Here is a 20,411-nt window from a genome sequence, read left to right on the forward strand (position 1 = left end):
AATTTTTTATTCAAATAGTAGAATTAGAGAAAGTATTTGTATGCTGAACCATACATTTTCTCATCATCAATTATCAAACCTTGACTAGGTGTAGTAGGGGGCAGAGCCAAGAGCTTCTCTGTGAGTTCGAGGCCAGTCTGGTCTACACAGGGGGTTCCAGGACAACTAGGATTACATAGGAAGGCCCTGTTTCAAAACAAAAAACAATAAAGCCTTAAAAATAGGCCTTCAGAAATATTTTTTAGGCTGGGCATGGCTTTAATCCCAGGCAGGCAGGCAGATTTCTTTGAGTTCCAGGACAATGCAGAGTATATAGTGAGATTCTATCTCAAAAAGAAAGAAAAGGACTTACTTCCAGAACTCACACATAAGAATACACTCAAGTTGAAATCCAGTTGGTAACTGTCCCCCCCATCGCTCTCTCCTCCAGTGATGGTCAGCCTCTTCGCTGCCCACATACCACATGCCCAACTTAATTAGGAAAAGAAGTAAAGGCTGGCTTTAAACTGCTAACTGGTCACTATGCCTGACTCTTCTGGGTGGTGAAGGAATTTTCTGGTTTCATATTTTTATGAGGAAAGAGCTCTACGTCCCGGAATGACTGGCTTCTATGGCACTGAATCCAGTCTATTTAGCTGAACTGTTTTCCACTAAAATAAAAAACAAAACCTCACAAGACTCAGAAGTAAAAATAGAAGCTACTTTATTTAGTTATTAATAGCAGAAAATATTTATGTACACATTTTGTATTTGTAAGTCATCTCTACAATGGTAATAGCTATTATATGAAATAGCTCTTTATAACTCTATTTATAAACATATACAGTTTTTATCTGTAAGAATTTAAGAGAAGAACACTTTCCCGGTTGGTCAGGAATGGACACTCCTACAGCACTATGGGAATCTTGGACCTTTCATCCTACTGAGCAGTTTTCCCTCATCATTCTCAGGTAAAAAATTAACCCAACCTCACAGATTCTGGATTCTCACTCACACTCTCTGTGACACTAGCAATGAGAGCACTCATTCCCCCTTAAAGGTCAGATCTGGTCATTCCTTATTGTGTCATTCAACAAGAGCCAATGAACAAGAGTCTAACTTTATTTATCAAAAAAAAAAAAAAAAAAAAAAAAATCACAAAATTGGGGCCTCCCAGAGACTGAACCACCAACCAAAGAGCATAAAGGGCTGGACCTAGCCCTCCTCCCCATATGTAGCAGATATACAGGCTGGTCTTCATTAGGATCCCCCAACAATTGGAACTGATCTTACCCTGACTCTGTTGCCTGCCTGTGGATCCTGGTCCCCTAACTGGGCTGTCTTGTCTGGCCTTAGTAGAAGAGGATGTACCTAGCTCTGTAGTGACTTGAGGTACTAGGGTGGGTCAGTACCCAAGGGAGATCTCCCCCATCTCAGAAATGAAGGGGAGGGAGTTAAGGGAGGAGCCATCTAAGGGTGGGGGGAACTGGAAGGAAGCAGGGCTGCAAAGGGGAGGTAAAGTGAATAAGTAAATAAAGTTATAAAAAAATTTTTAAAATAGAGTTAAATCACATCAAAAAATAAAAACGATGAAGGTTAAGAAAAACCCACAAAATCTATTTTATTTGCTTTCATCTATGGTGCTGTAATAACAATATTTATTGAGCTATGAAGAGAATTTAGTAACTGTCCTGTTTAGGTTTTGTTGACTTAACATACACTGGAGTCACCTGAGAAGAGGAAATCTCAATTGAAGAACTGCCTCCATTAGACTAAACTATGGCATGTCTGCAGAACTGAAGAACTGCCTCCATTAGACTAGACTACGGCATGTCCGCAGGGCATTTACAGGATTCATGCCTCACAGGCAGTGCCATTCCTGGACAAGCTGGTGTGGACTGTATAAGAAGGCAAGCCGAGCAAGGCACGAAGAGCAAGCCAATAAGCGGTGTCTTCTGTGACCCTGCTTCAGTTCTCATATAATCATTCTTAGGAAGTCTTCCTTGTACAAAAAGAAACAGGCTCTCATGTATCTGTATGTGTCTCTGTACATGCACATATAAACATGTGACAGTCCATTCACTCTCTGTACTACCGTGATGAGGTTTTCAAACACTTGGTGAAATCCAGTGGTATCTGAGTAGAAGCTTCATTACAGTATCTTTTGATTAGTTGATTTAAATCTTCATTCAAAAATGAGTCTCCTTGTAAAAATTTATCCTGAAAAAGGTTAAAATTAATAGTTAAAGCCACTCACATTGTAAGTAATAACCAAGCTGAGCAAAGCCAAAGACATTGACAGTGAACACCAACCAATGGGACAGAGTTTATGGGGCTGGATGCAGTGATGACACATGCTTTTAAGCATTCAGAAGGTACCGACAGCTGGATTCTGTGAGTTAAAGGCCAGCCTGGTCTACAACACAGTGAGTTCTAGACCAGCTAGAGCTCACAGTGAAACTGTCTCAAAACAAAGAAACAAAAACAACAACAACAAAAAGAAATACAGTAAAGAGAGATCCTTGGTCAGGTCTTTGACCTACCCTAGACTGAACGAAAGTCTCACCAACCATCTCTTTAGAATTCTAGCCTCATGAATCTACCCCAATCTTAACTCCTAGAGCCTGCCTGGCTTTTGTGGTCAACACCTATAGGCCTAATTGATGGGAGGCTAAAGCAAGTCAGTAAGTTCAAGGTCAGCCTGGACTACAAAGCAGTACCCTGTCTCAAAAAAACTGGCAAAGTACAGTTGAATTTCGAATAGACCCATTGGTTTAATGTTTACTTCCTCTATGTAAAAAAGGCTCACATACCTTCCTTTTGAAGTGTGAGGACTCAACAGGTGGGTTGAACGTCATTGCTGCCATGCTGTAAGTCTCAAACAGTTCAACTGCAGACCTATAATAAAAATATAAGATATGCAGAGATTCTATCATTATCTATGTAACTTTCAGAACATTCAACCAACTTATTCATTAAAGATACAAACTAGGCCGGGCGGTGGTGGCGCACGCCTTTAATCCCAGCACTTGGGAGGCAGAGGAAGGCGGATTTCTGAGTTCGAGGCCAGCCTGGTTTACAGAGTGAGTTCCAGGACAGCCGGGGCTACACAGAGAAACCCTGTCTCAAAAAAAAAAAAAAAAAAAAAAAAAAAAAAAAAAAAAAAAGAAAAGAAAAGATAAAACTAGAACTGGGTAGTGGTGGTGCACGCCTTCAGTCTCAGCACTAGGGAGGCAGAAGCAGACAGATCCATGAGTTTGAGTCCCGCCTGGTCTACAGAGTGAGTACCAGGACAACCAGGGCCATAGAGAAAGACCCTGTCTCAAAAAACAAAACAAAACAAAAAACCCCAAAACTAAAACCAACCAACCAAACAACAACAAAGATAACCCAAAAGACTAGGCACAAATTAGCCAGGCTTGATGATACATGCCTTTAATCCTAGTAATTGAGAGACACGCATATCTCTGTGTACAAAGCAGCTCTAGGACAGCTAGAGGTTCTTAGAGTAACCTTGTCTCAAAAATAAATAAGACCTAAATTCCTCTGTAGCATAAACATTATCTTGCTAAAGCTATTTCAGAGAAATCTAGTTCACACTCAGAAATGCAGCTCTGTAGCCCAGGAAAAGTGCTAAACAGATGCTGACCAGCTTGTCCGACTGAATCCCAACTCAACTAGTGATATTAATGACAAGTTACTAAATCTGTCGCTGAAACCAGAGGAGTGGTGGATGGAGTTGCTATCCATGAACATTAAACACCACCCAACCCTTCAGCTATTAGCCTAGACGAAAAAAAGGATAGGACATTCACAACACGAAATAAAATAGTCAATACCCAAACCATGTAAGTAAATCTTTTCTGATTTTTTATGGCAAGGTTTTTCTGTATAGCCCTGGCTGTCCTGGAATTCACTTTGTAGAGATGAAGCAGACCTCAAATTTGGAGATCCACCTGCTTCTGGCTCCCAAGGGCTGGGATTAAAGGCTTGCACCGCCACCACTTGGCCCCAAGTCAGTAAATCTTCATCATCTGGGATTACTATTAGCCCACATTACTCAAAGGACAGAGATAAGGACTGTACTCAACACCCCGAGCTTCATTCCCTAGGAGAAGAAAGCATTCTCCACTGGCTAAGCCTTAGAGACAAACCTAGGCTTCATTTTCCTCCAGGAAAGGAAAACAGAGACAGAAGAGGCAAAAACTGAAGACTATTAATAAAAATATACCAGAGTGATTACTAAAATCAATTTACAAAGGATCTACACTTTTCTATCTTTGTTACATAATGAAAGCCTGTCTTGTAAAAAACAAACAACAACAAAACAAATCAAATAAAGTCAATGTTAAGCAGGACAGTGGTGCTGTACACCTTTAACCCCAGCACTGGGGAGGTAGAGGCAGGTGGATCTCCAAGTTAGAGGCCAGCCTAATCTACAGAGTGAGTTCCAGAAAAGCCAGGGCTACACAGAGAAACCCTGTTTGGAAAAACAAAACAAAACAAAACAAAACAAAACACAAGTCTGTTGGGGATGAGACTCGATGAATGGTGCTAGCCCAGCACACTCCAGGTCTTTGCTTATGCTCCATGCAATGCAAAAAGAAAGAAAAAGGAACAAGACTAGAGGGAGGCTTGGGAAATTGAAAAAGAAAAAGTAACAGCTGTATTTAGTGTGGTCAAGCATTATCTCTATCTACTACAAAGGGTTTATAGCAAATAGCAGAGTTGAGCCTTATTTGGAGGGACTTACTAACTATTTAAAAATACAAAATAGGGGTTGAAGAGATGGCTCAGTGGTTAAGAGCATTTGTTGCTCTTGCAGAAGACCCAGGTTCAAGTTCCAGGACCCACAAGATAGCTAACTACCATTTATAACTCCAGTTTAAGGGAGTCTGATGCTCTCTTCTGACCCCCCCAAGAGCATGCAGCATGCACATGGTTCGCAGACACATATGCAAGCCAAACATTCATACACATGATTAAATATAAAAAAATTCTTCCATTTGAAATAACTAAATCTAGTATTTCAAGACAAGCAGTAAGTCAATTTTAAGTGAAGTTTTCCAATCTTAAAAGGTAACAACTTGTCAGGCATAGTGGGGCACACCTGTAATCCCAGTGCTCGGGGGAAAGGAATCAAGAATGTAAGATCATCACACATAAGTTCTTACTTACATGGTTAAGTTTGTGGCCATCCTAGACTACCAGGGTATGAGGCCAGGTAGCTATGGAACCAGGGGAAGCAGCCCTTCAGCAAGACTGAGGTCAAGAGATGTCTAAACTCTGGAAATTGAGTAGTAGGATTACTTGGCCCCTGCCCCAGGCCTGTGTGTCCCTGTGCACGTAGGCCTGTGCCTCCACCTTTGCCTCACTGGAGGAGGTCACACAGCCCAGTAATCAGATTAACACTTCTTTTCCCCTTATAAGGTCATGTCCAGCAGCATCTAGAATTGTTCCTTATCCTAATGAGGCATTCCCAGCACCCTGGCCCTGGCCAATGATGTACACTTACCCTAAAGCCCCTACTTGAAACCCCAAAGGTTTAAATAGCCTTTGTTCCTCCCAAATAAATGAGCTGTCTCACTGAAGCCTGTCTCCCAAGAGTCTGCACTCAAGTGAGGTCTCCTCAACACCCCCCACTGTTCAGCCCTGCGCCCCCACCAAGATCCACTGGTTGTGATGGAGGGCGGATCACTCTGCTATGGATGGGGAAGCAGAACCTGAATGATACATGGGGCGCTGTTAACAATCAAACAAAAATAAAAATTTCTTCCATTTTTGCTTATACTCTAAAGACAGTATGAAATGAGTCTAGCCTACAATTCATCCATAATATCTGAATTAAGGAAATCTATGGGCTTACAAAAAAAGAAAAGAAAAAAGGAAGTCCTGGGGCTGGGCAGATAGCTCAGTTGATAAAGTGCTTATCGTGCAAGCTCGAGTTCAAACCTAGCTACTGCATGTTTAAAAAAAGTTTAAAAAAAGAAAAAAAGCCAGGAACAGTTATTTGTAATCACAAAGTGGAAAGACTGAGAAGCAAGATCACTGGGGTTCACTAGCCAGCAAGTCTAGATCCTGAATCAAAAAAATAAAGTGGATAACTTCTGAAGAACACAATTTGACCTCTAGTCTCCCCAAGCTCTCATATACACATGCACCTGTACACACATGTATACATACACGTGCACTCACACAAACACACGAATACAAAAAGAAAAGGGTAAGGGCCAGGTTCAGAATTTTTTAGTCTTAGAATAAGTTGGTGCTTTGGGTTTGATCCCAAGCACAAAAAAAAAAAAACAAAAAAAACAAAAAAAACCTAAACAGGCCAGGTGACACACGTCATTAGTGACAGAGCTCGGGAGGCAGACTCAAGTGGACCTCTGAGTTCCAGGGCAGCCTGGTCTACATAGTGAGTTCTTGGGCAGCCTGAGACTTGAGACTACATAGTGAGTCTCAAAAAGCAGAAACAGGGTAATGCAGTGGCAAACGCTACCTTCGGCTCAGCTCGGGCTTGAGGGCCTCCGAGCCTTCAGTTGGTGCCCCAGCAAGCAGATGCGCTGCAAATCTCCGCACGATGGGATGGTAATGTCTCTGAAGGGGGAAAAGAAAAACCAATATTCACAGGTCAGTACTTTAAAAACACAAGCCACAGCTTACTTTTTCTTTAATTCAACTTAAAAAAAATAATAAATAAAAACATGAATATAGATCATTTCAAACACATATATAAAGAGTATTATTATCTTTGACCCAGAAAATCTGCCGTGAGAATGTCTCCTTGAAATGATAGTGAAGCTTTCACCCATGCTATCTCAACATGGCTGCCTAAACATGACCCAAACTAGGCCAACACTCCAAAGGCATGCTAATGTGAAAAAAGAACTCTGACAAGGGCCCTACTCCTAAGCAAAGCACTAAACAAAGGTAACTAAGGACTGCAGATATAAAGCAGGAAGTTAGTCTTTCCCAGGGTTGAGCCCCTAGCTCAACACTGAAAAGTCAGTCCGAAGTCATATACATACAAGCAACAATAAACAGACTCTGCAAGTTATATTTATGTATTTATGCATATGTATATGTTGATATGCTTATAATCTGCATATATACATATAATATATATTATATAGAATATAGAATATATGTTAGCAACTAAAGAAAAAAAGGCCATGACCTTGAGAAGGAGCTGGGGCAGATGGACATGAGAGGGAAGGGAGAAAATAATATGATTATATTGTAATTTTTAGTAAAACTTTAAAATTTTTAAAAGAATATATTACTAGCCAGGTATGTTGAAGCATGTCATTAATACCAGGTCTCCACAGATCTCTGTGTTCTAGGACAGCCAGGGCTACATAGAGAGACTCTTATCTCAAAACATAAATGCTCTGTTGTTGGGATTAAAATATACATCTGTTAAATTACCAAGTTAAGAGCATAAAAAGAAATAACAAAAGGCAGTTTCTATTTCATAGTGAGAAATAAGTTACCAGTTTCTAGGCGCACTCTAATGCTGGACTTGCTATTGGATCTTGGCACTGTAGGTGAAGCTACCTTGTAATGGAGTCTACCAAAGTCTCCTTGGATTGGATACCAAGTCTCCAATACAGTATAAACATACCTGATAACAAATCCTCTTTTCTGAACAGTGCTGGGGAAAGACTTCAATAGATCTCCATCAGCTCATTACAAAACTACATCACGTTCTGCTGTTTTAGAGAACGTACTCGGCAGCTTAAGGAGTACAGTGTTTAAGTAACGCTTCCACAGGAGGCATTCCAGAAAACACGTATGTGTGCATTCGGGCAATAGCTACTTGAGGAAAAGGTGAAAAGATTGCTTGCTCATAAACAGGAGTGGGGAGTAGAAGAGAGAAGACAGGACCCTCACCCGAAGTGTGTGTAGCTCCCACAGTGCCGTGTTCTGTGCATTACAGTACTCTGGCTCCTCCAGCTCAGGCAGAAACACCCCGCTGCCCTGAGACTCATTATCAAGCAGGAGATCTGTTCTGGGAAAAGTCTGCAGAAACATCACATAAAAAGAATTAACTAAGGTAACATAAAGAATGTGACTGTCCTATACTTGTATTTAAATTTGCGGTTATAGTAAGAGCTACAATTTTAAATCGTTAAACCTAGCTTTAATGAGAATGAAAGAATGTCTTGGTTTGTAGAGATTTACTCAACTTGCAAAGTCTTCCAATTTCACTTTAAGGGAACTTTCTTACAGATAAACACTGAATGTAGCAACATTTGTTAGAGTATCATTTATAACAGCAATTTCTATATTCTTAGGAGAACAAAGAAGCATTAAAATGTCAAGCTGTGCGAGTGCAAGTCCTAGTGCTCCCATTTCTTAAACTCACAGTCATTTAAAGAGCACCCTGCAAATGGGCAGCAGGCTGGGCAGTAACCAGAGCACACCTGCTGCCCATCTGTACAGTCCACTAGCAGTGTCTCTGCAGTCAGGCTCTCACTGTGTAGCGCTGGCTGGCCTGGAACAAGTTATGCAGACCAGCCTGGCCTCAAACTCACATGTCTGCTGCTCAGGCTGCCTGAGACTTCTGGGCTTGAGCAATCTGTCAGCATCAGTATCTTATGTAACTGCAGGCATGAACCACTGCCTCTGGCTAGGAATTATGTCAGTAATAACCATGAGAACTATACTCTGCTTCTTCATGCTACTACTTACGTGCATCAATATCCTGGTAGTTGCTAAAAGGCCAATGCTTGAATTTGGAAGAACCTGAAGAGCAAGTGTGCAAAGGCGTTTGATGAAGGCAAGCACTCGCTGATGAGAAACCTGCTTTCTGCGCTTGCTTAGCATGACATCAAGGCAGTGGAGCACAATCTCAATACCGTCGTTGGTAGCACCTAAAACAGACATCCTTCAGGGTCATTGTGCTTTTATTATGCCACTTCCTGAACTCCAGAAACCCCAGGATGAACTGTCATACCCCTGCAAACCATTCTCCTAGCCAAGAGAGCTTTAGAGATGTGCTGGGCTGCACTTAGTGCATTTCCAGTCAAAGCCAGGCCAGAAGTTTTCAACCAACTCTTGTGCAGCGTTAACTACAGGTGCATGGGAAGGGCAAGCCAGCCTCGTGCAGCAAATCCTATTTCTCATTGGCTACAACTATGATCAAACACACGCTCAGACTATACATATGTACCAAGCAATCATCTGAAAACATACCTGCGTGTAATGTGAACAGTGTCTTGTAGAGATGTGTATAGAATTTCATCGGGTCAATATTTAAAACATCACCTTCGAGATGACAACAAACTCAAGTTAGGTTAAGTTACATTCTTCAAGGACAAAGCAAATGAAGCCTAAAGTAGTAACTCACCTTGTCCAGAAAGAATATGGAAAGCAGTTTGAACACAGTGAAGACTTTCTTGATAACTTAGATCCTTTATAGAAACAAAACAAAAACAAAAACAAACAATAACAAAAAAAAAAAACAAATGAGAATGATTTTTGCCATTTATAGCTTTAAAAGGTAATTCACTGATAAAGTTACTTACACCAGACTCAATGAGGGTATGAAGAACCACTAATAAATCATCAAAAAACTCCACATTTATAAGATGTGCAAACCTAGAACCAAACAAAGCTTAATTACTAAATAATCCAAAAGCGGAAATAAAGCAAGTAAAAACAGCCTGATGTAGTGAGAATTTGGGTTTCTTAAAAAACCCAGTTGGTTGTCCGCAGCAGCTGACTACACTCTGTCTGGTACTCTGGCTGAGGCGTGACTTTGCCAGCGGCAGACAGCTTATGCTTGAAATCCTGGGGACTCTTGAGAGGGTATAAAAGTGCCAGAGCCCCAAGAGGCTGCAGAGGCGGCTGCTGGTTGCTGCTGTTGCAGTTTGTCAAGTGGTTGTGAACAAAGAGACTAGAGAACACTGGATATCCTGCTGACAACGACTGAACTTTCCCCAAGGACCTCTAGGCCTCTCATCAGCCAGTCTGAACTATATAGTGACTTCTAGGCTACCCTGGAGTACAGAGAAAGACCTCATGTCAAAACAAAACCAAAATGGGAGGTTTCATAATCCCTCCTTTGCTCTGCCTTTTCTGGAGGTTCGCAATGACAAGGGCATAACCTTTCAGAAGGAAGCACAGCCCTGGGAGCTCCAGTCACTAGTGAGGCTCTGTAAGAAGAGAACTCCTATCTTCCAGCCAGAGCTGTATTTCCAAATCTGTTTCTAAATCTCTGCTACCCAACGTGGCTAGCAGGAAGTTTCAAATTGCATCTGTGGTAGGCATTGGATAGCAATGAGTACAAGGTCACACCTCAGATTTAATAATTATTACTTTGAGCTAACATTCCCTAAGATCATGTGTTGACAGCACACCCAAGATCTACTAGCAGATGCAGAGAACTAGAGACATGTTCTGCAAGCTGGGTAAATAAAACAGACTGAAGAATCATGTGTGTCTGGCCCCCACAAATGGCTGGCAGAACACCAACAGCACAGTACAAAAAGGAATCAGGAATCTGGGCTGGAAAGATGGCCCAGTGGTTAAGGGCATATGCCCCTCCAGAGGAAGGTTACATCGGCACCCACACAGTGGCTTACTCCAATCCCAGGATCCGAGGCCCATTTCTGCTCCCCCACATCCCCAGGGCACCATGCACACACATGGTGTACAGACATACACGAAGGTAAAACACATAAAACAGAACAGAAGCAAGAACTGAGTTGTTGAATCTTAGGGATGCCAGAAACATATTAAGCAGAAGAAAAAAGAATCAATTTTAAAAACATTTAAAATGAGAAAAGCTAAAGGCGCAGCACAAGAAGTGTAGCACTGGGACAGCATAGGGGACACTCTGAGAGCGACAGTAACACTGCCCATAGGTATTTACAGCCCACACGGCCCTTACTTGGCAAGACCTTCTAGAACCGCTGGCAGAAGAGGTGACCTCTGGGCCTTCTTCAATATTCTGAAGTAGGTCACAAACACAATATTCAGAGTCTCTGTGTGCTGGCAGAGAAAACAGACAAGAACACCTTAGAACTAGCCAGTTGTTCTCCTTGACTTAGAATAATCACAACTTTCAAAACCAAAGTTTCTTTTCCCTTTCTCATCCCCTGAAAATTCAGATTTTGGAACAAAACAGAATGAAGACCTGGTGATTTCATAAACTGGCGTGCATCGCCTCATACTTCCTTATATGTCAAAAAAAAAAAAAAAAAATCTACCTAAAACCCATCAAATAAATCAAAATGATATACCTTTAAGTTGAAACAATTTATAATTAAAATCACTTAACAAAACATTTAGAGACTATGACAGAGTGAAACTGCCCACCAGTTTCAGCTTTCTCTCAGTGCTCTCCGAAGCTTCAGCCTCCCGAAGTTCCCGCTCCAGTTTCTCTTCTGCTTTCTTCCACTGAAAAGAGAAAACAGAAAAAACTGTTTTTATATGTGAGTATGTGGATACATATACACACATACATATACATACACAAGTATGAGTATGTATATACATACACAAACACACACAAGTACATAGCAGCAAAAGCAAAAATGAGGAAGTGTGAATACTGTAAACACAGTAAGTGTGAATACTGTAAACACAGTAAGTGTGAATACTGTAAACACAGTAAGACCATACACTGTCTATGAATATGGACATGAGCAAAGGGAGAAAAGCATGGACAAGATACGTAAGCTAACTAAATTAGTCACACTGGTTGTCCCTAGGAAAAAGGTGGAAGAATGGAAACTTACATAACTGCCCATATGTGCGTCATCTTATTTAAACTGTAAAATGATCCTTAAGGGTCAATACTATGTAGCCTCCTAAATTAAGCTTCAAAACTACCAGTAGGTGAAAAGTGACTGGTTTTCAACCCAGATCTAAGAGATTAGAACTTTGATCAATAAAATAACTAAACAATACAAACTCAAATGAGTGTACCCTTTCTGTCAAGAAAAAAGAAATCTGTATTTCAAGACTCAAATGGCTTTTCGCAGACACGTGCAAAAAAAATAACTAAATGTAGAAAACCTTTTTTAAGCCGGAAGGGGGTGGCTGTGGGGAAAGACACTTCTTGCCAAGCCTGTTAACTTGAAAGCAATCCCTAGAACCGACACAGTAGGAGAGAGCTTCAGCAAATTGTCTGTCTCTTTACCCCCATACACACACAACACTCACATGTACACAAATATACATGTACATAAAAAATAATTTAAAAACTTAAAAATAGCTCTACCCAACCTAAGCGTAAGTCTGCATAGTGGGGAAAAAGAAAAAAGAAAGCTCAGTGCTGCTTTCTGCCAACAGTTGTCAGTCCAAGCTGATTTAAGAAAGACAGTCTTATAAAAAGTGGAGAAAACAAAATTCTCTAAATAGTTTAGATTTTAAACTTGCTTAATTTATTTCCTTTTTTAAGAAAAAAAATCTTGCTTCCCGATGCTAGTCACACACTGAACTCAAGCAGTCATCCTGCTTCAATCTCCTAAGTAGCTAGAAATATAAAGACACACACACACACACACACACACACACACACACACACACACACACACACCAGATTTCAGTATTTTTATGACCTAACTGTGATATAAAACTGGGTATGGTGAAACAGACCTACAACCCCAGCATTTTGGAGCTAAGGGCATAAAACCCCAAGGCCAGCCTAGGCTACACAGTGGGACCTTTCTTAACAGCATCATTGGCAAATGCTAGGAAAATTGAATGTAACAAGGAGAAGGAAATTAGACACCCATCTCTTGCCCTGCATAAAAATTAACTCCAAATCAATCAAAGGTCTACGAGAAACCTGAAACCCTGCAACTGTCAGAAGAGAAGGTAGAGAGACCTCTACAGCATAGGCACTGGTGAAGACGTTAGAAACAGAACTTTGGTTGCTCAAGAAATAAGGCCAACAACTAGCCACTGGGACCTTGTGAAACTATAAAGCTCTGTGCAGGAAAGGAAAGTCACGTGAAGCCCATAGAATGGGAGCTACGTATCTGGCAAAGAACTGTTATCTAGAACACATAAAGAATCAATATTCAAAACATCAAGAACACAACTACCTCAGCAAGGTGGTGATGGTGCATCCTATAGTCATTGGAAGGAAGGGAACTGCGTGGGAGGGGAATGGGGGGGTTCGGGATCAGGTGTGGGAAGAGACAGGAGAGAGAGCCAGAGGGACAGGAGAATAAATGGAAAACTGCAGCTGCAAGGGGTGGGGAGGTGGGAGGGGGATCTCTAGGAAGTCCCAGAGATCTGGGACGGAAGAGGCTCCCAGGAGTCAATGAGGGTGACCTTAGCCAAGAAGCCTAACAGTGGGGACCTGAAACCAGGAGAGGCTACCTCCTGAAGCTAGGCAGGAACCCCAGTGGATAAGGACACCAACCCATCCACAAAACTTTTGACCAAAAATTTGTTCTATCTAAAAACAATGCAGGGACAAAAATGGAGCAGAGAGAGGGAATGGTCAACCAATAACTGGCCCATGGGAAAGCTCCAATACCTGACACTATTAATGCTTGCAGACAGGAGCCTAGCATAACTGTCCTAAGAGAGGCTCTTCTCAGCAGCTGACTGAAACAGATGCAGACCACAGCCAAAGATTGGATGGAGCTCGGGAACCCTTATGGAAGAGCTGGGGGGAAGGATTGAAGGCCATGAAGGAGATAGGAGCTCCACACAGGCTGGACAGAGGTCCCTGGAGCATAGGGCTGCCTTGTCTGGCCTCAGTGGGAGAAGATGAGCAGAACCCTGCAAAAACTTGATGTACCAGGGCTGGAGGATACCCAGGGAGCCCCACCCTCTCAGAGGAGAAGGGAAGACAGGTGGGAGGAGGAACTCTGTGGGGGAACTGGGGGAACAGTGTTCTGGATACAAATTAATTAACTAAAAATGGGGGGGGGGGAATCAAAATACGAAACATCAAGAAAACAGCTACCTCAGTCAGGTGGTAACAGCACACGAAGGACTCAGGAGGAAGAGGCAGGCAGATGTTAGTCTCTGGAATTCCAGGCCAGCCTGATCTACAAAGTGAGTTCCAGGAAAGCCAGGGCTACAAAGAGAAACCCTGCCTCAAAACACACACACACACACACACACACACACACACGCACGCACGCACGCACGCACGCACGCACGCACGCACGCTACGATAGATCTGAACACAGGGCTAGGGAGAAGGTCAATAAATAAAGACAAGTCCCAGAACTCACATGATAAAGACAACCAGCTCTAACAGTTCTCTCTTGACTTCCATACATATGCTATGTCACATGCACACGCACGCACGCACGCATAAATAAATAAATAAATAAATGCAACTGAAATTATTTTTTAGAAAGGTCTGAATAGGGAGCTATAGAGATAACGTGGTTTAAATAAGAACTTGCCTCATAGGCTCATATGGTTTTGTTCTTTTTTTTTTTTTTAAGATGTGTTTATTTATTTTATGTATGTGAGTACACTATCACTATCTTCAGACAGACCAGAAGAGGGCATTGGATCCCATTACAGATGGTTGTGAGCCACCATGTGGTTGCTGGAAATTGAACTCACAACCTCTGGAAGAAGTCAGTGCTCTTAATCAGGAGCCATCCTAGCTCATATGTTTGACTGCTTGACCCTCAATTAATAAAACTGTTTGGAAAGGACTAAGAGGTGCAGTTTGAGGAAGTATGTCACAAGGTATGGGCTTTGTGGTTTCAAAAGCCCATACCAGGCCCATCTCTTTCTCTGCCTGTAATTTTCCAATCAGATGTGACCTATCAAACTTCTGATCTAGTACCATGCCTGCCAGCTATGAGGTCCATGGACTAACCCAATGAATTATAAGCAAGTTCCTATAGCTGGTCTTTGCTACTTTGTGATTCCCCTTTATCACCCTGGTTTCATTATCTATCAGTAGACAGGAGAAAAAGAATGGTAGAGGGGAGAGGGAGGGAGAGAGAGGAGGGAGGGGAAGTGAGACAGAGAAGGAGAGGATGAGAGAGGGAAAGATGGAGAGGGGGAAAGGGGAGAGACAAAAAGAAGAAGAGAAGGAGGGAGGAAGGGAGGGAGAGAGGGAGGGAGGAAGAGACCTCTGAATCTAATTTCTTTCCTTTTGTTTCTTCTTTGAGCACAACTACTAACAAACTGGATCTAACTTCTCTAAACAACCAACAACCATCCATCCACCCTGCTTCTCAGAGTCCCAGCACTTATATACCCTCTGAAAAGTCCCCAGAATCCCAGTCACAGAAACTATCAGCAGCTGGCAAAACCACACCTCTGCTAGAGCACGAGGCAAATCATGTCAGCTGATTCAGACAGTCCAAAGCAGCCCCACATTCCTACACCTAGGATGAAAAGAAAAGCATATTCTCACACTATTTCTGTTTTTTAAAGAAACCAATCCCAAAGTTTCTTTAAAAAGATGTTGCTATAAGCTCCTAATTAAATGCCTTGGTCAAGGTGTTTGGTCACAGCAACAGAACAGTAACTAAGACAGCTCAGCAGTTAAGAGCACCTGCTTTTACAGAGAACCCAGCTCCAGTTCCAGGGGATTCAATGCCCTATCCTGACCTCCTTGAGCACCAGGGACTTATATGGTGCACAAACATACAACGTAGGCTAAACACTCATTTACATAAAATAAAAAATATATTTTAAAAAATATTTGAAAGCGAACTCTCAAAATAATACGAATGGCAACTAAGGTTTTCCATACCATTAACCATGATGGAAATGAAAATTAAAAGCAAGCACGTTGAGATGCCATCTCACCTGGTCACTAAGGCTATCAAGAAATAGAAGCCATCACAATCCTAAGTGACACATGCCTTTAATCCCAGCACTCAGAAGGGGGAGGCAGAGGCAGGTAGGTCTCTGAGTTTGAGGGCCAGCCCTGTCCACAGAGTGAGCAATCAATTCAAGTCCTTTCTTTACTATGATTTATACAAGATTTATCTATTTATACTTTGGTTGTAATACAAGATCCATCAAAGCAGATATCTAATAATATGAGAAAGAAAATAAACCAAACCTTTCTTTGCATTCTTGATAGTGTTTTTCTCTTCTCCTTGAAAGTCATGAACCTTTTTGGTTTGTTAATGTCCTCTGTGTCTTTTTTCACTTCTACTTCCTTGATCCGCAGACATAAAAATGTTTTTAACATCTAAAAGTGAAAAAACAACAAACACACAATTTACTTAGTATTTATACTACACTCAAAGACTCTGTAAAGAAGAACATATTCTAAGTGTGTTAAATGTCTTATCACATCAATATAGAGTTCTTCCCTCATCTGATAATGGTGACCAAGATGGCACAGAGTAAACGGCCAGAAAGAGGTTTGGAATGGTATGGAAAAGACCAATCAAGACATTTCTAAACAAGCTGTACTCTACCTAGTTTTGCAATTAATAGTGCCAGCACTTATCTGGTCCTCACAATACAAAAAGGTACAAAGACCGAGCCCCTGCATTTTCTCTTGAAGAAGCCACCTTTCTGAACTCTCAGTCACAGCAGCTTACAAGAGGCAAACTCTTGACAACCACAGGTTCTGTACTCTTTCAATGTTCCAACATACACATCTAGAAGGGAAGGTGGATATTTCAGGAAACAGGACTAAAAGCACGGGATAAAAATGATTAACAAAAAACATAAAGTGAAATAAATCTAAAGTCATTCTCAGTATCAGATAAATTTCAAATATTTTGTAGGCATTCTGTGTACTCATAAAATATTACTAGGCAATGAAAAACAACTCCAAATTAAAGGAGGCTGTAGGGGGCCAGGCAGTGGTGGCGCACACCTTTAATCCCAGCACTTGGGAGGCAGAGGCAGGCGAATTTCTGAGTTCAAGGCCAGCCTGGTCTACAGTGAGTTCCAGGACAGCCAGGGCTATACAAAAAAACCCTGTCTCAAAAAACCAAAAACCAAAACCAAAACCAACCAAACAAACAAAAAAGGAGGCTGTAGGGGGCTGGGGAATGTAGCTTCTACTCTAGCATAACTAAAGTTAGAAGGATTTCCCTATAGCTGAGTTTCATAGTAAAGCCATATTAAATAATTATCTTTTCTCTTAAGAAGCCCGTTATTGCAGTGGTGGCCAAACCTTTAATCCCAGTGCTCAGAAGACAGAGGCAGGTGCATCTCTGAGTTTGAGACCAGCCTGGTCTACAGAGTGAGTTCCAGGACAGCCAAAGCAGTCAAAAACAGAAAGGAAGGAAGGAAGGGAGGGAGGGAGGGAGAGAGAGAGAGAAAGAGAAAGAGATAGGGGAGAAGCAGCAGCAGAAGCCTGTTATTTATTATTTTGGTGATTCATCTTTTATTAGTTTTTATTACATAAATTTAAATTTTATGATAAAGCAACATCTTTGAAAGAGCACACAGAGAAACAAATCTTTATTAATATGTGAATATGACTTAAAAATGGTTCACTCAGTAAAGTGCCTGAGTTAAGATCCCAGTACCCATATAAAAAGTGGGGTGTGGCACTGTGCCTTTGGTTGGGGGCAGAGAGGACAGGGTGGATCTCAAAGTTCAGTGGCCAGCCAATCAATGAGAGGCCATCTCAAAAAAAAAAAAAAAAAAGGTGGACATCGATCAAGGAATAAAGGAATATACTCAGTCTACTGTACCATCCACATTCACGTACGTACATGTATACCTGAACACATGCACACACAGACCCAAGTTCACAAGTCCAATACCACACAGAGAAATAAAAAGATGTACAAATAAACATATGTGCAAATGGGCAGCTTTACACCTCACAGACTAACAAGAGATTAAACAGCAGCAAGGAGGATGGGTGATCCCCTGGGGAATGACTCAGATCACTAATGACAGCCCGAGTGACACAATACTGTGAGAAAACCATTTTTAAATGATTACTACTGGATCCAGTAACTCTACTCAAGAAATCTAACCACAAATACTCACAATATAAAAAACGAGTACAGACAGTGATCTCTCAACACTGTATCAGGTTCAGACAGCTCACTGTCTACCCAGTAGGATGCTCTATGTTCCTGGGGGGTGCCCAAGTTCACCACACATCCTATCACACTGCTGTAGACAAGTGGTCCTGTTAGAAGCCTAGTTTGTAAGTTTTGAAACAAGGATGCATATATTTCTGTAAAATACATCTAGGAGGCTATACATAGCAAACTGTCAGCAACACTCAGTTAGTGAATGGATACACTTAACTTTTCACCTTATATAAATACATCTGTAAATAAACTTCTTGAAACAAGAAAAACCACTTTGTAATTTAAAAAGAGAATTCAAAGTAAAGAAGAAAGGCTTACCTCTGGCCTAACTTCATAATTTCTGCCCTTTACAAAACCAGAGATCACTTTAATTACACCAAGAGAAGCTTGGCCCAATTTATCTTGTTTAAAGAGTTTCTTTACTGCTTCGCAGCACATTTCAGATACCTGAAAGACACAGTGTTACAATAAAGCCGTGCTGACACTGACCAGGCAACCCTGCTGCTGGGGGACTGTCTGGAGTGGGAGAACTGCCCACTAAGCTAATGCTCAAATAATTTCCCAAGAGACAGTGAATAAACTAACTTACCACTAGCAGCTTATATAGAACTTAAGGGTAAGATGAAATACAGTGTGTAATCTTCCCATAAGGACAAGAGCAATAAACCAGTTCTTAGAGCAACCCACCAGTTTTGACCCATCATTCATCAGGGGGACAACCAGTACAATGATGTTGTTGTGAAAGTTAAAATGGGGCAGGGCCACCAACAGCTCACACAGGCTCTTCACTGCCACTTCAGCCAGCCCTTTGTAGGCCTTTAAGGACACCACGTTGCTCTTCTTCAGCTTCCTTTGTTTCCAGTCTAATTAAAACACAAATGCAGTTCCTTTAATCACTGGATTTTGATCTTGGGACCAGAAAAAGAGAGAAGGAACATAAATCATTTTATTAGTCTTTCAATGATGGTAATGTGGGGCTAGGATATTGGTTTAGTGAGTAATGGACTTGAGTTCAAGCCCTGGAATCCACAGGATGGAAGGAGAGAGCTGACTCCCTCGAACTGCCCACCTGACACTTACATTCCCTTATACCACATGTGCATCCACATGTGTGCCCACAAATTCTCTGTGTGTGTGTATGTAATAACTTGTTATACATAACTTAGTATTAAGTTTAATTTCATTCTTAGTATAGTTACATCATATTCTTTTATTTACGTGTGTACTGTGTATGATTCTGTGCCCACTTCCATATCCATGACAAAGACAGAGGTCAAAGCTGGATGTCTTTTTGTGTCACCTCATTTGTTTTTAATGTGTCTATGTGCACGTGTGAATGCAGATATCCACATGGTCCAGAAGAGGCACTGGATTCACTGGTGCTGGAGTTATAGGCAGTTGTGAGCAGCCTGACCTGAGTCCCAGGAACCAAACTTAGGTTTCCTGAGCTGTCTCTCTAGATTCTACATTTTTTTGAGACAAGGTATCTACTGACTGATCCTGTCCTGGGGCTTGGCAGTGGCCAGGCAAAAACCTTCAGGATGAAATCCAAGTATGTTTTAGGTAGATGCCAAAGCATAAAAGCAGTATCCAAGCCTCCCACCTCCACCGTGTATCCACTCTACCACTTCCCTGTCCTCCTCAGGCCACCGGGAGACTCAGCAGCACTGCTTCAGCCGCTAGCTAGGTAGTCTCTGTCCCAGCACACAGGAAAGGAATCCGGTGAGATAAAAACACCTTACCTAGGCATGTATGTTTCTTCTACATCCATCACCCAATTTTCACCACACCCCCATTTTTCCAAAGAGAAAGGTATGGAAAGAGTTTATCATCCTAGCTAAGTCTTAATTTCTCTTAAAGGCATGAACATCGATCTCAAAGTACAGCCTTTTTTTCCTAGAGTTTTAAATTGAAGAAGAAGAAAGAGGAGGAGGAGGAGGAGGAAGAAGAAGAAGAAGAGGAGGAGGAGGAGGAGGAGGAGGAGGAGGAGGAGGAGGAGGAGGAGGAGGAGGAGAAGGAGAAGGAGAAGGAGAAGGAGAAGGAGAAGGAGAAGGAGAAGGAGAAGGAGAAGGAGAAGGAGAAGGAGAAGGAGAAGGAGAAGGAGAAGGAGAAGGAGAAGGAGAAGGAGAAGAAGAAGAAAAGAAATCCCAACTGTTCATAGACTCAGCAAACACATGTCTACCTAGAAAGGACTACGCTTGGGTATATAGCTCAGTGCAGCGTGCTTGCCTAGTGTGCATGTGCTCCTGAATTCAATCCCCAGAACCACAAAAAGAAAAACCAAGAACTACAGAAACAAGGAGGCCAACAGTTATAGTTGATAAAATATCTGAACACTGCATGTCCATACATCCAATTGCTTTTCTCCCTCTCCCTCTCCCTCTCCCTCTCCCTCTCCCTCTCCTTCTCCCTCTCCCTCTCCTCCCTTTCTCCTCCCTCTCCCTCTTTTGTTTTTTTTTT

General features: G+C 41.7%; 1 protein-coding gene across 1 annotated transcript in view; it reads right to left on the reverse strand.

The window, feature by feature from the left end:
* Positions 1–686: 686 nt before the first annotated feature.
* Noc3l (NOC3 like DNA replication regulator) overlaps positions 687–20,411 on the reverse strand; it is a 30,106-nt gene continuing 10,381 nt past the window's right edge. The window contains exons 9-21 of the mRNA XM_034485926.2: positions 18,639–18,814; positions 18,270–18,398; positions 15,998–16,129; positions 11,305–11,385; positions 10,877–10,977; positions 9,510–9,582; positions 9,332–9,395; positions 9,178–9,249; positions 8,674–8,855; positions 7,873–8,001; positions 6,479–6,576; positions 2,793–2,877; positions 687–2,199 (exon numbers count right to left, since the gene is read on the reverse strand). Of these exons, the coding sequence (XP_034341817.1) occupies positions 2,071–2,199; positions 2,793–2,877; positions 6,479–6,576; positions 7,873–8,001; positions 8,674–8,855; positions 9,178–9,249; positions 9,332–9,395; positions 9,510–9,582; positions 10,877–10,977; positions 11,305–11,385; positions 15,998–16,129; positions 18,270–18,398; positions 18,639–18,814 (1,451 nt within the window). The 3' untranslated portion in view covers positions 687–2,070. The remainder of the gene's footprint in view (positions 2,200–2,792; positions 2,878–6,478; positions 6,577–7,872; positions 8,002–8,673; positions 8,856–9,177; positions 9,250–9,331; positions 9,396–9,509; positions 9,583–10,876; positions 10,978–11,304; positions 11,386–15,997; positions 16,130–18,269; positions 18,399–18,638; positions 18,815–20,411) is intronic.

This window comes from Arvicanthis niloticus, chromosome 1 (genome assembly GCF_011762505.2).
Source record: "Arvicanthis niloticus isolate mArvNil1 chromosome 1, mArvNil1.pat.X, whole genome shotgun sequence".
Classification (NCBI taxonomy): domain Eukaryota; kingdom Metazoa; phylum Chordata; class Mammalia; order Rodentia; family Muridae; genus Arvicanthis; species Arvicanthis niloticus.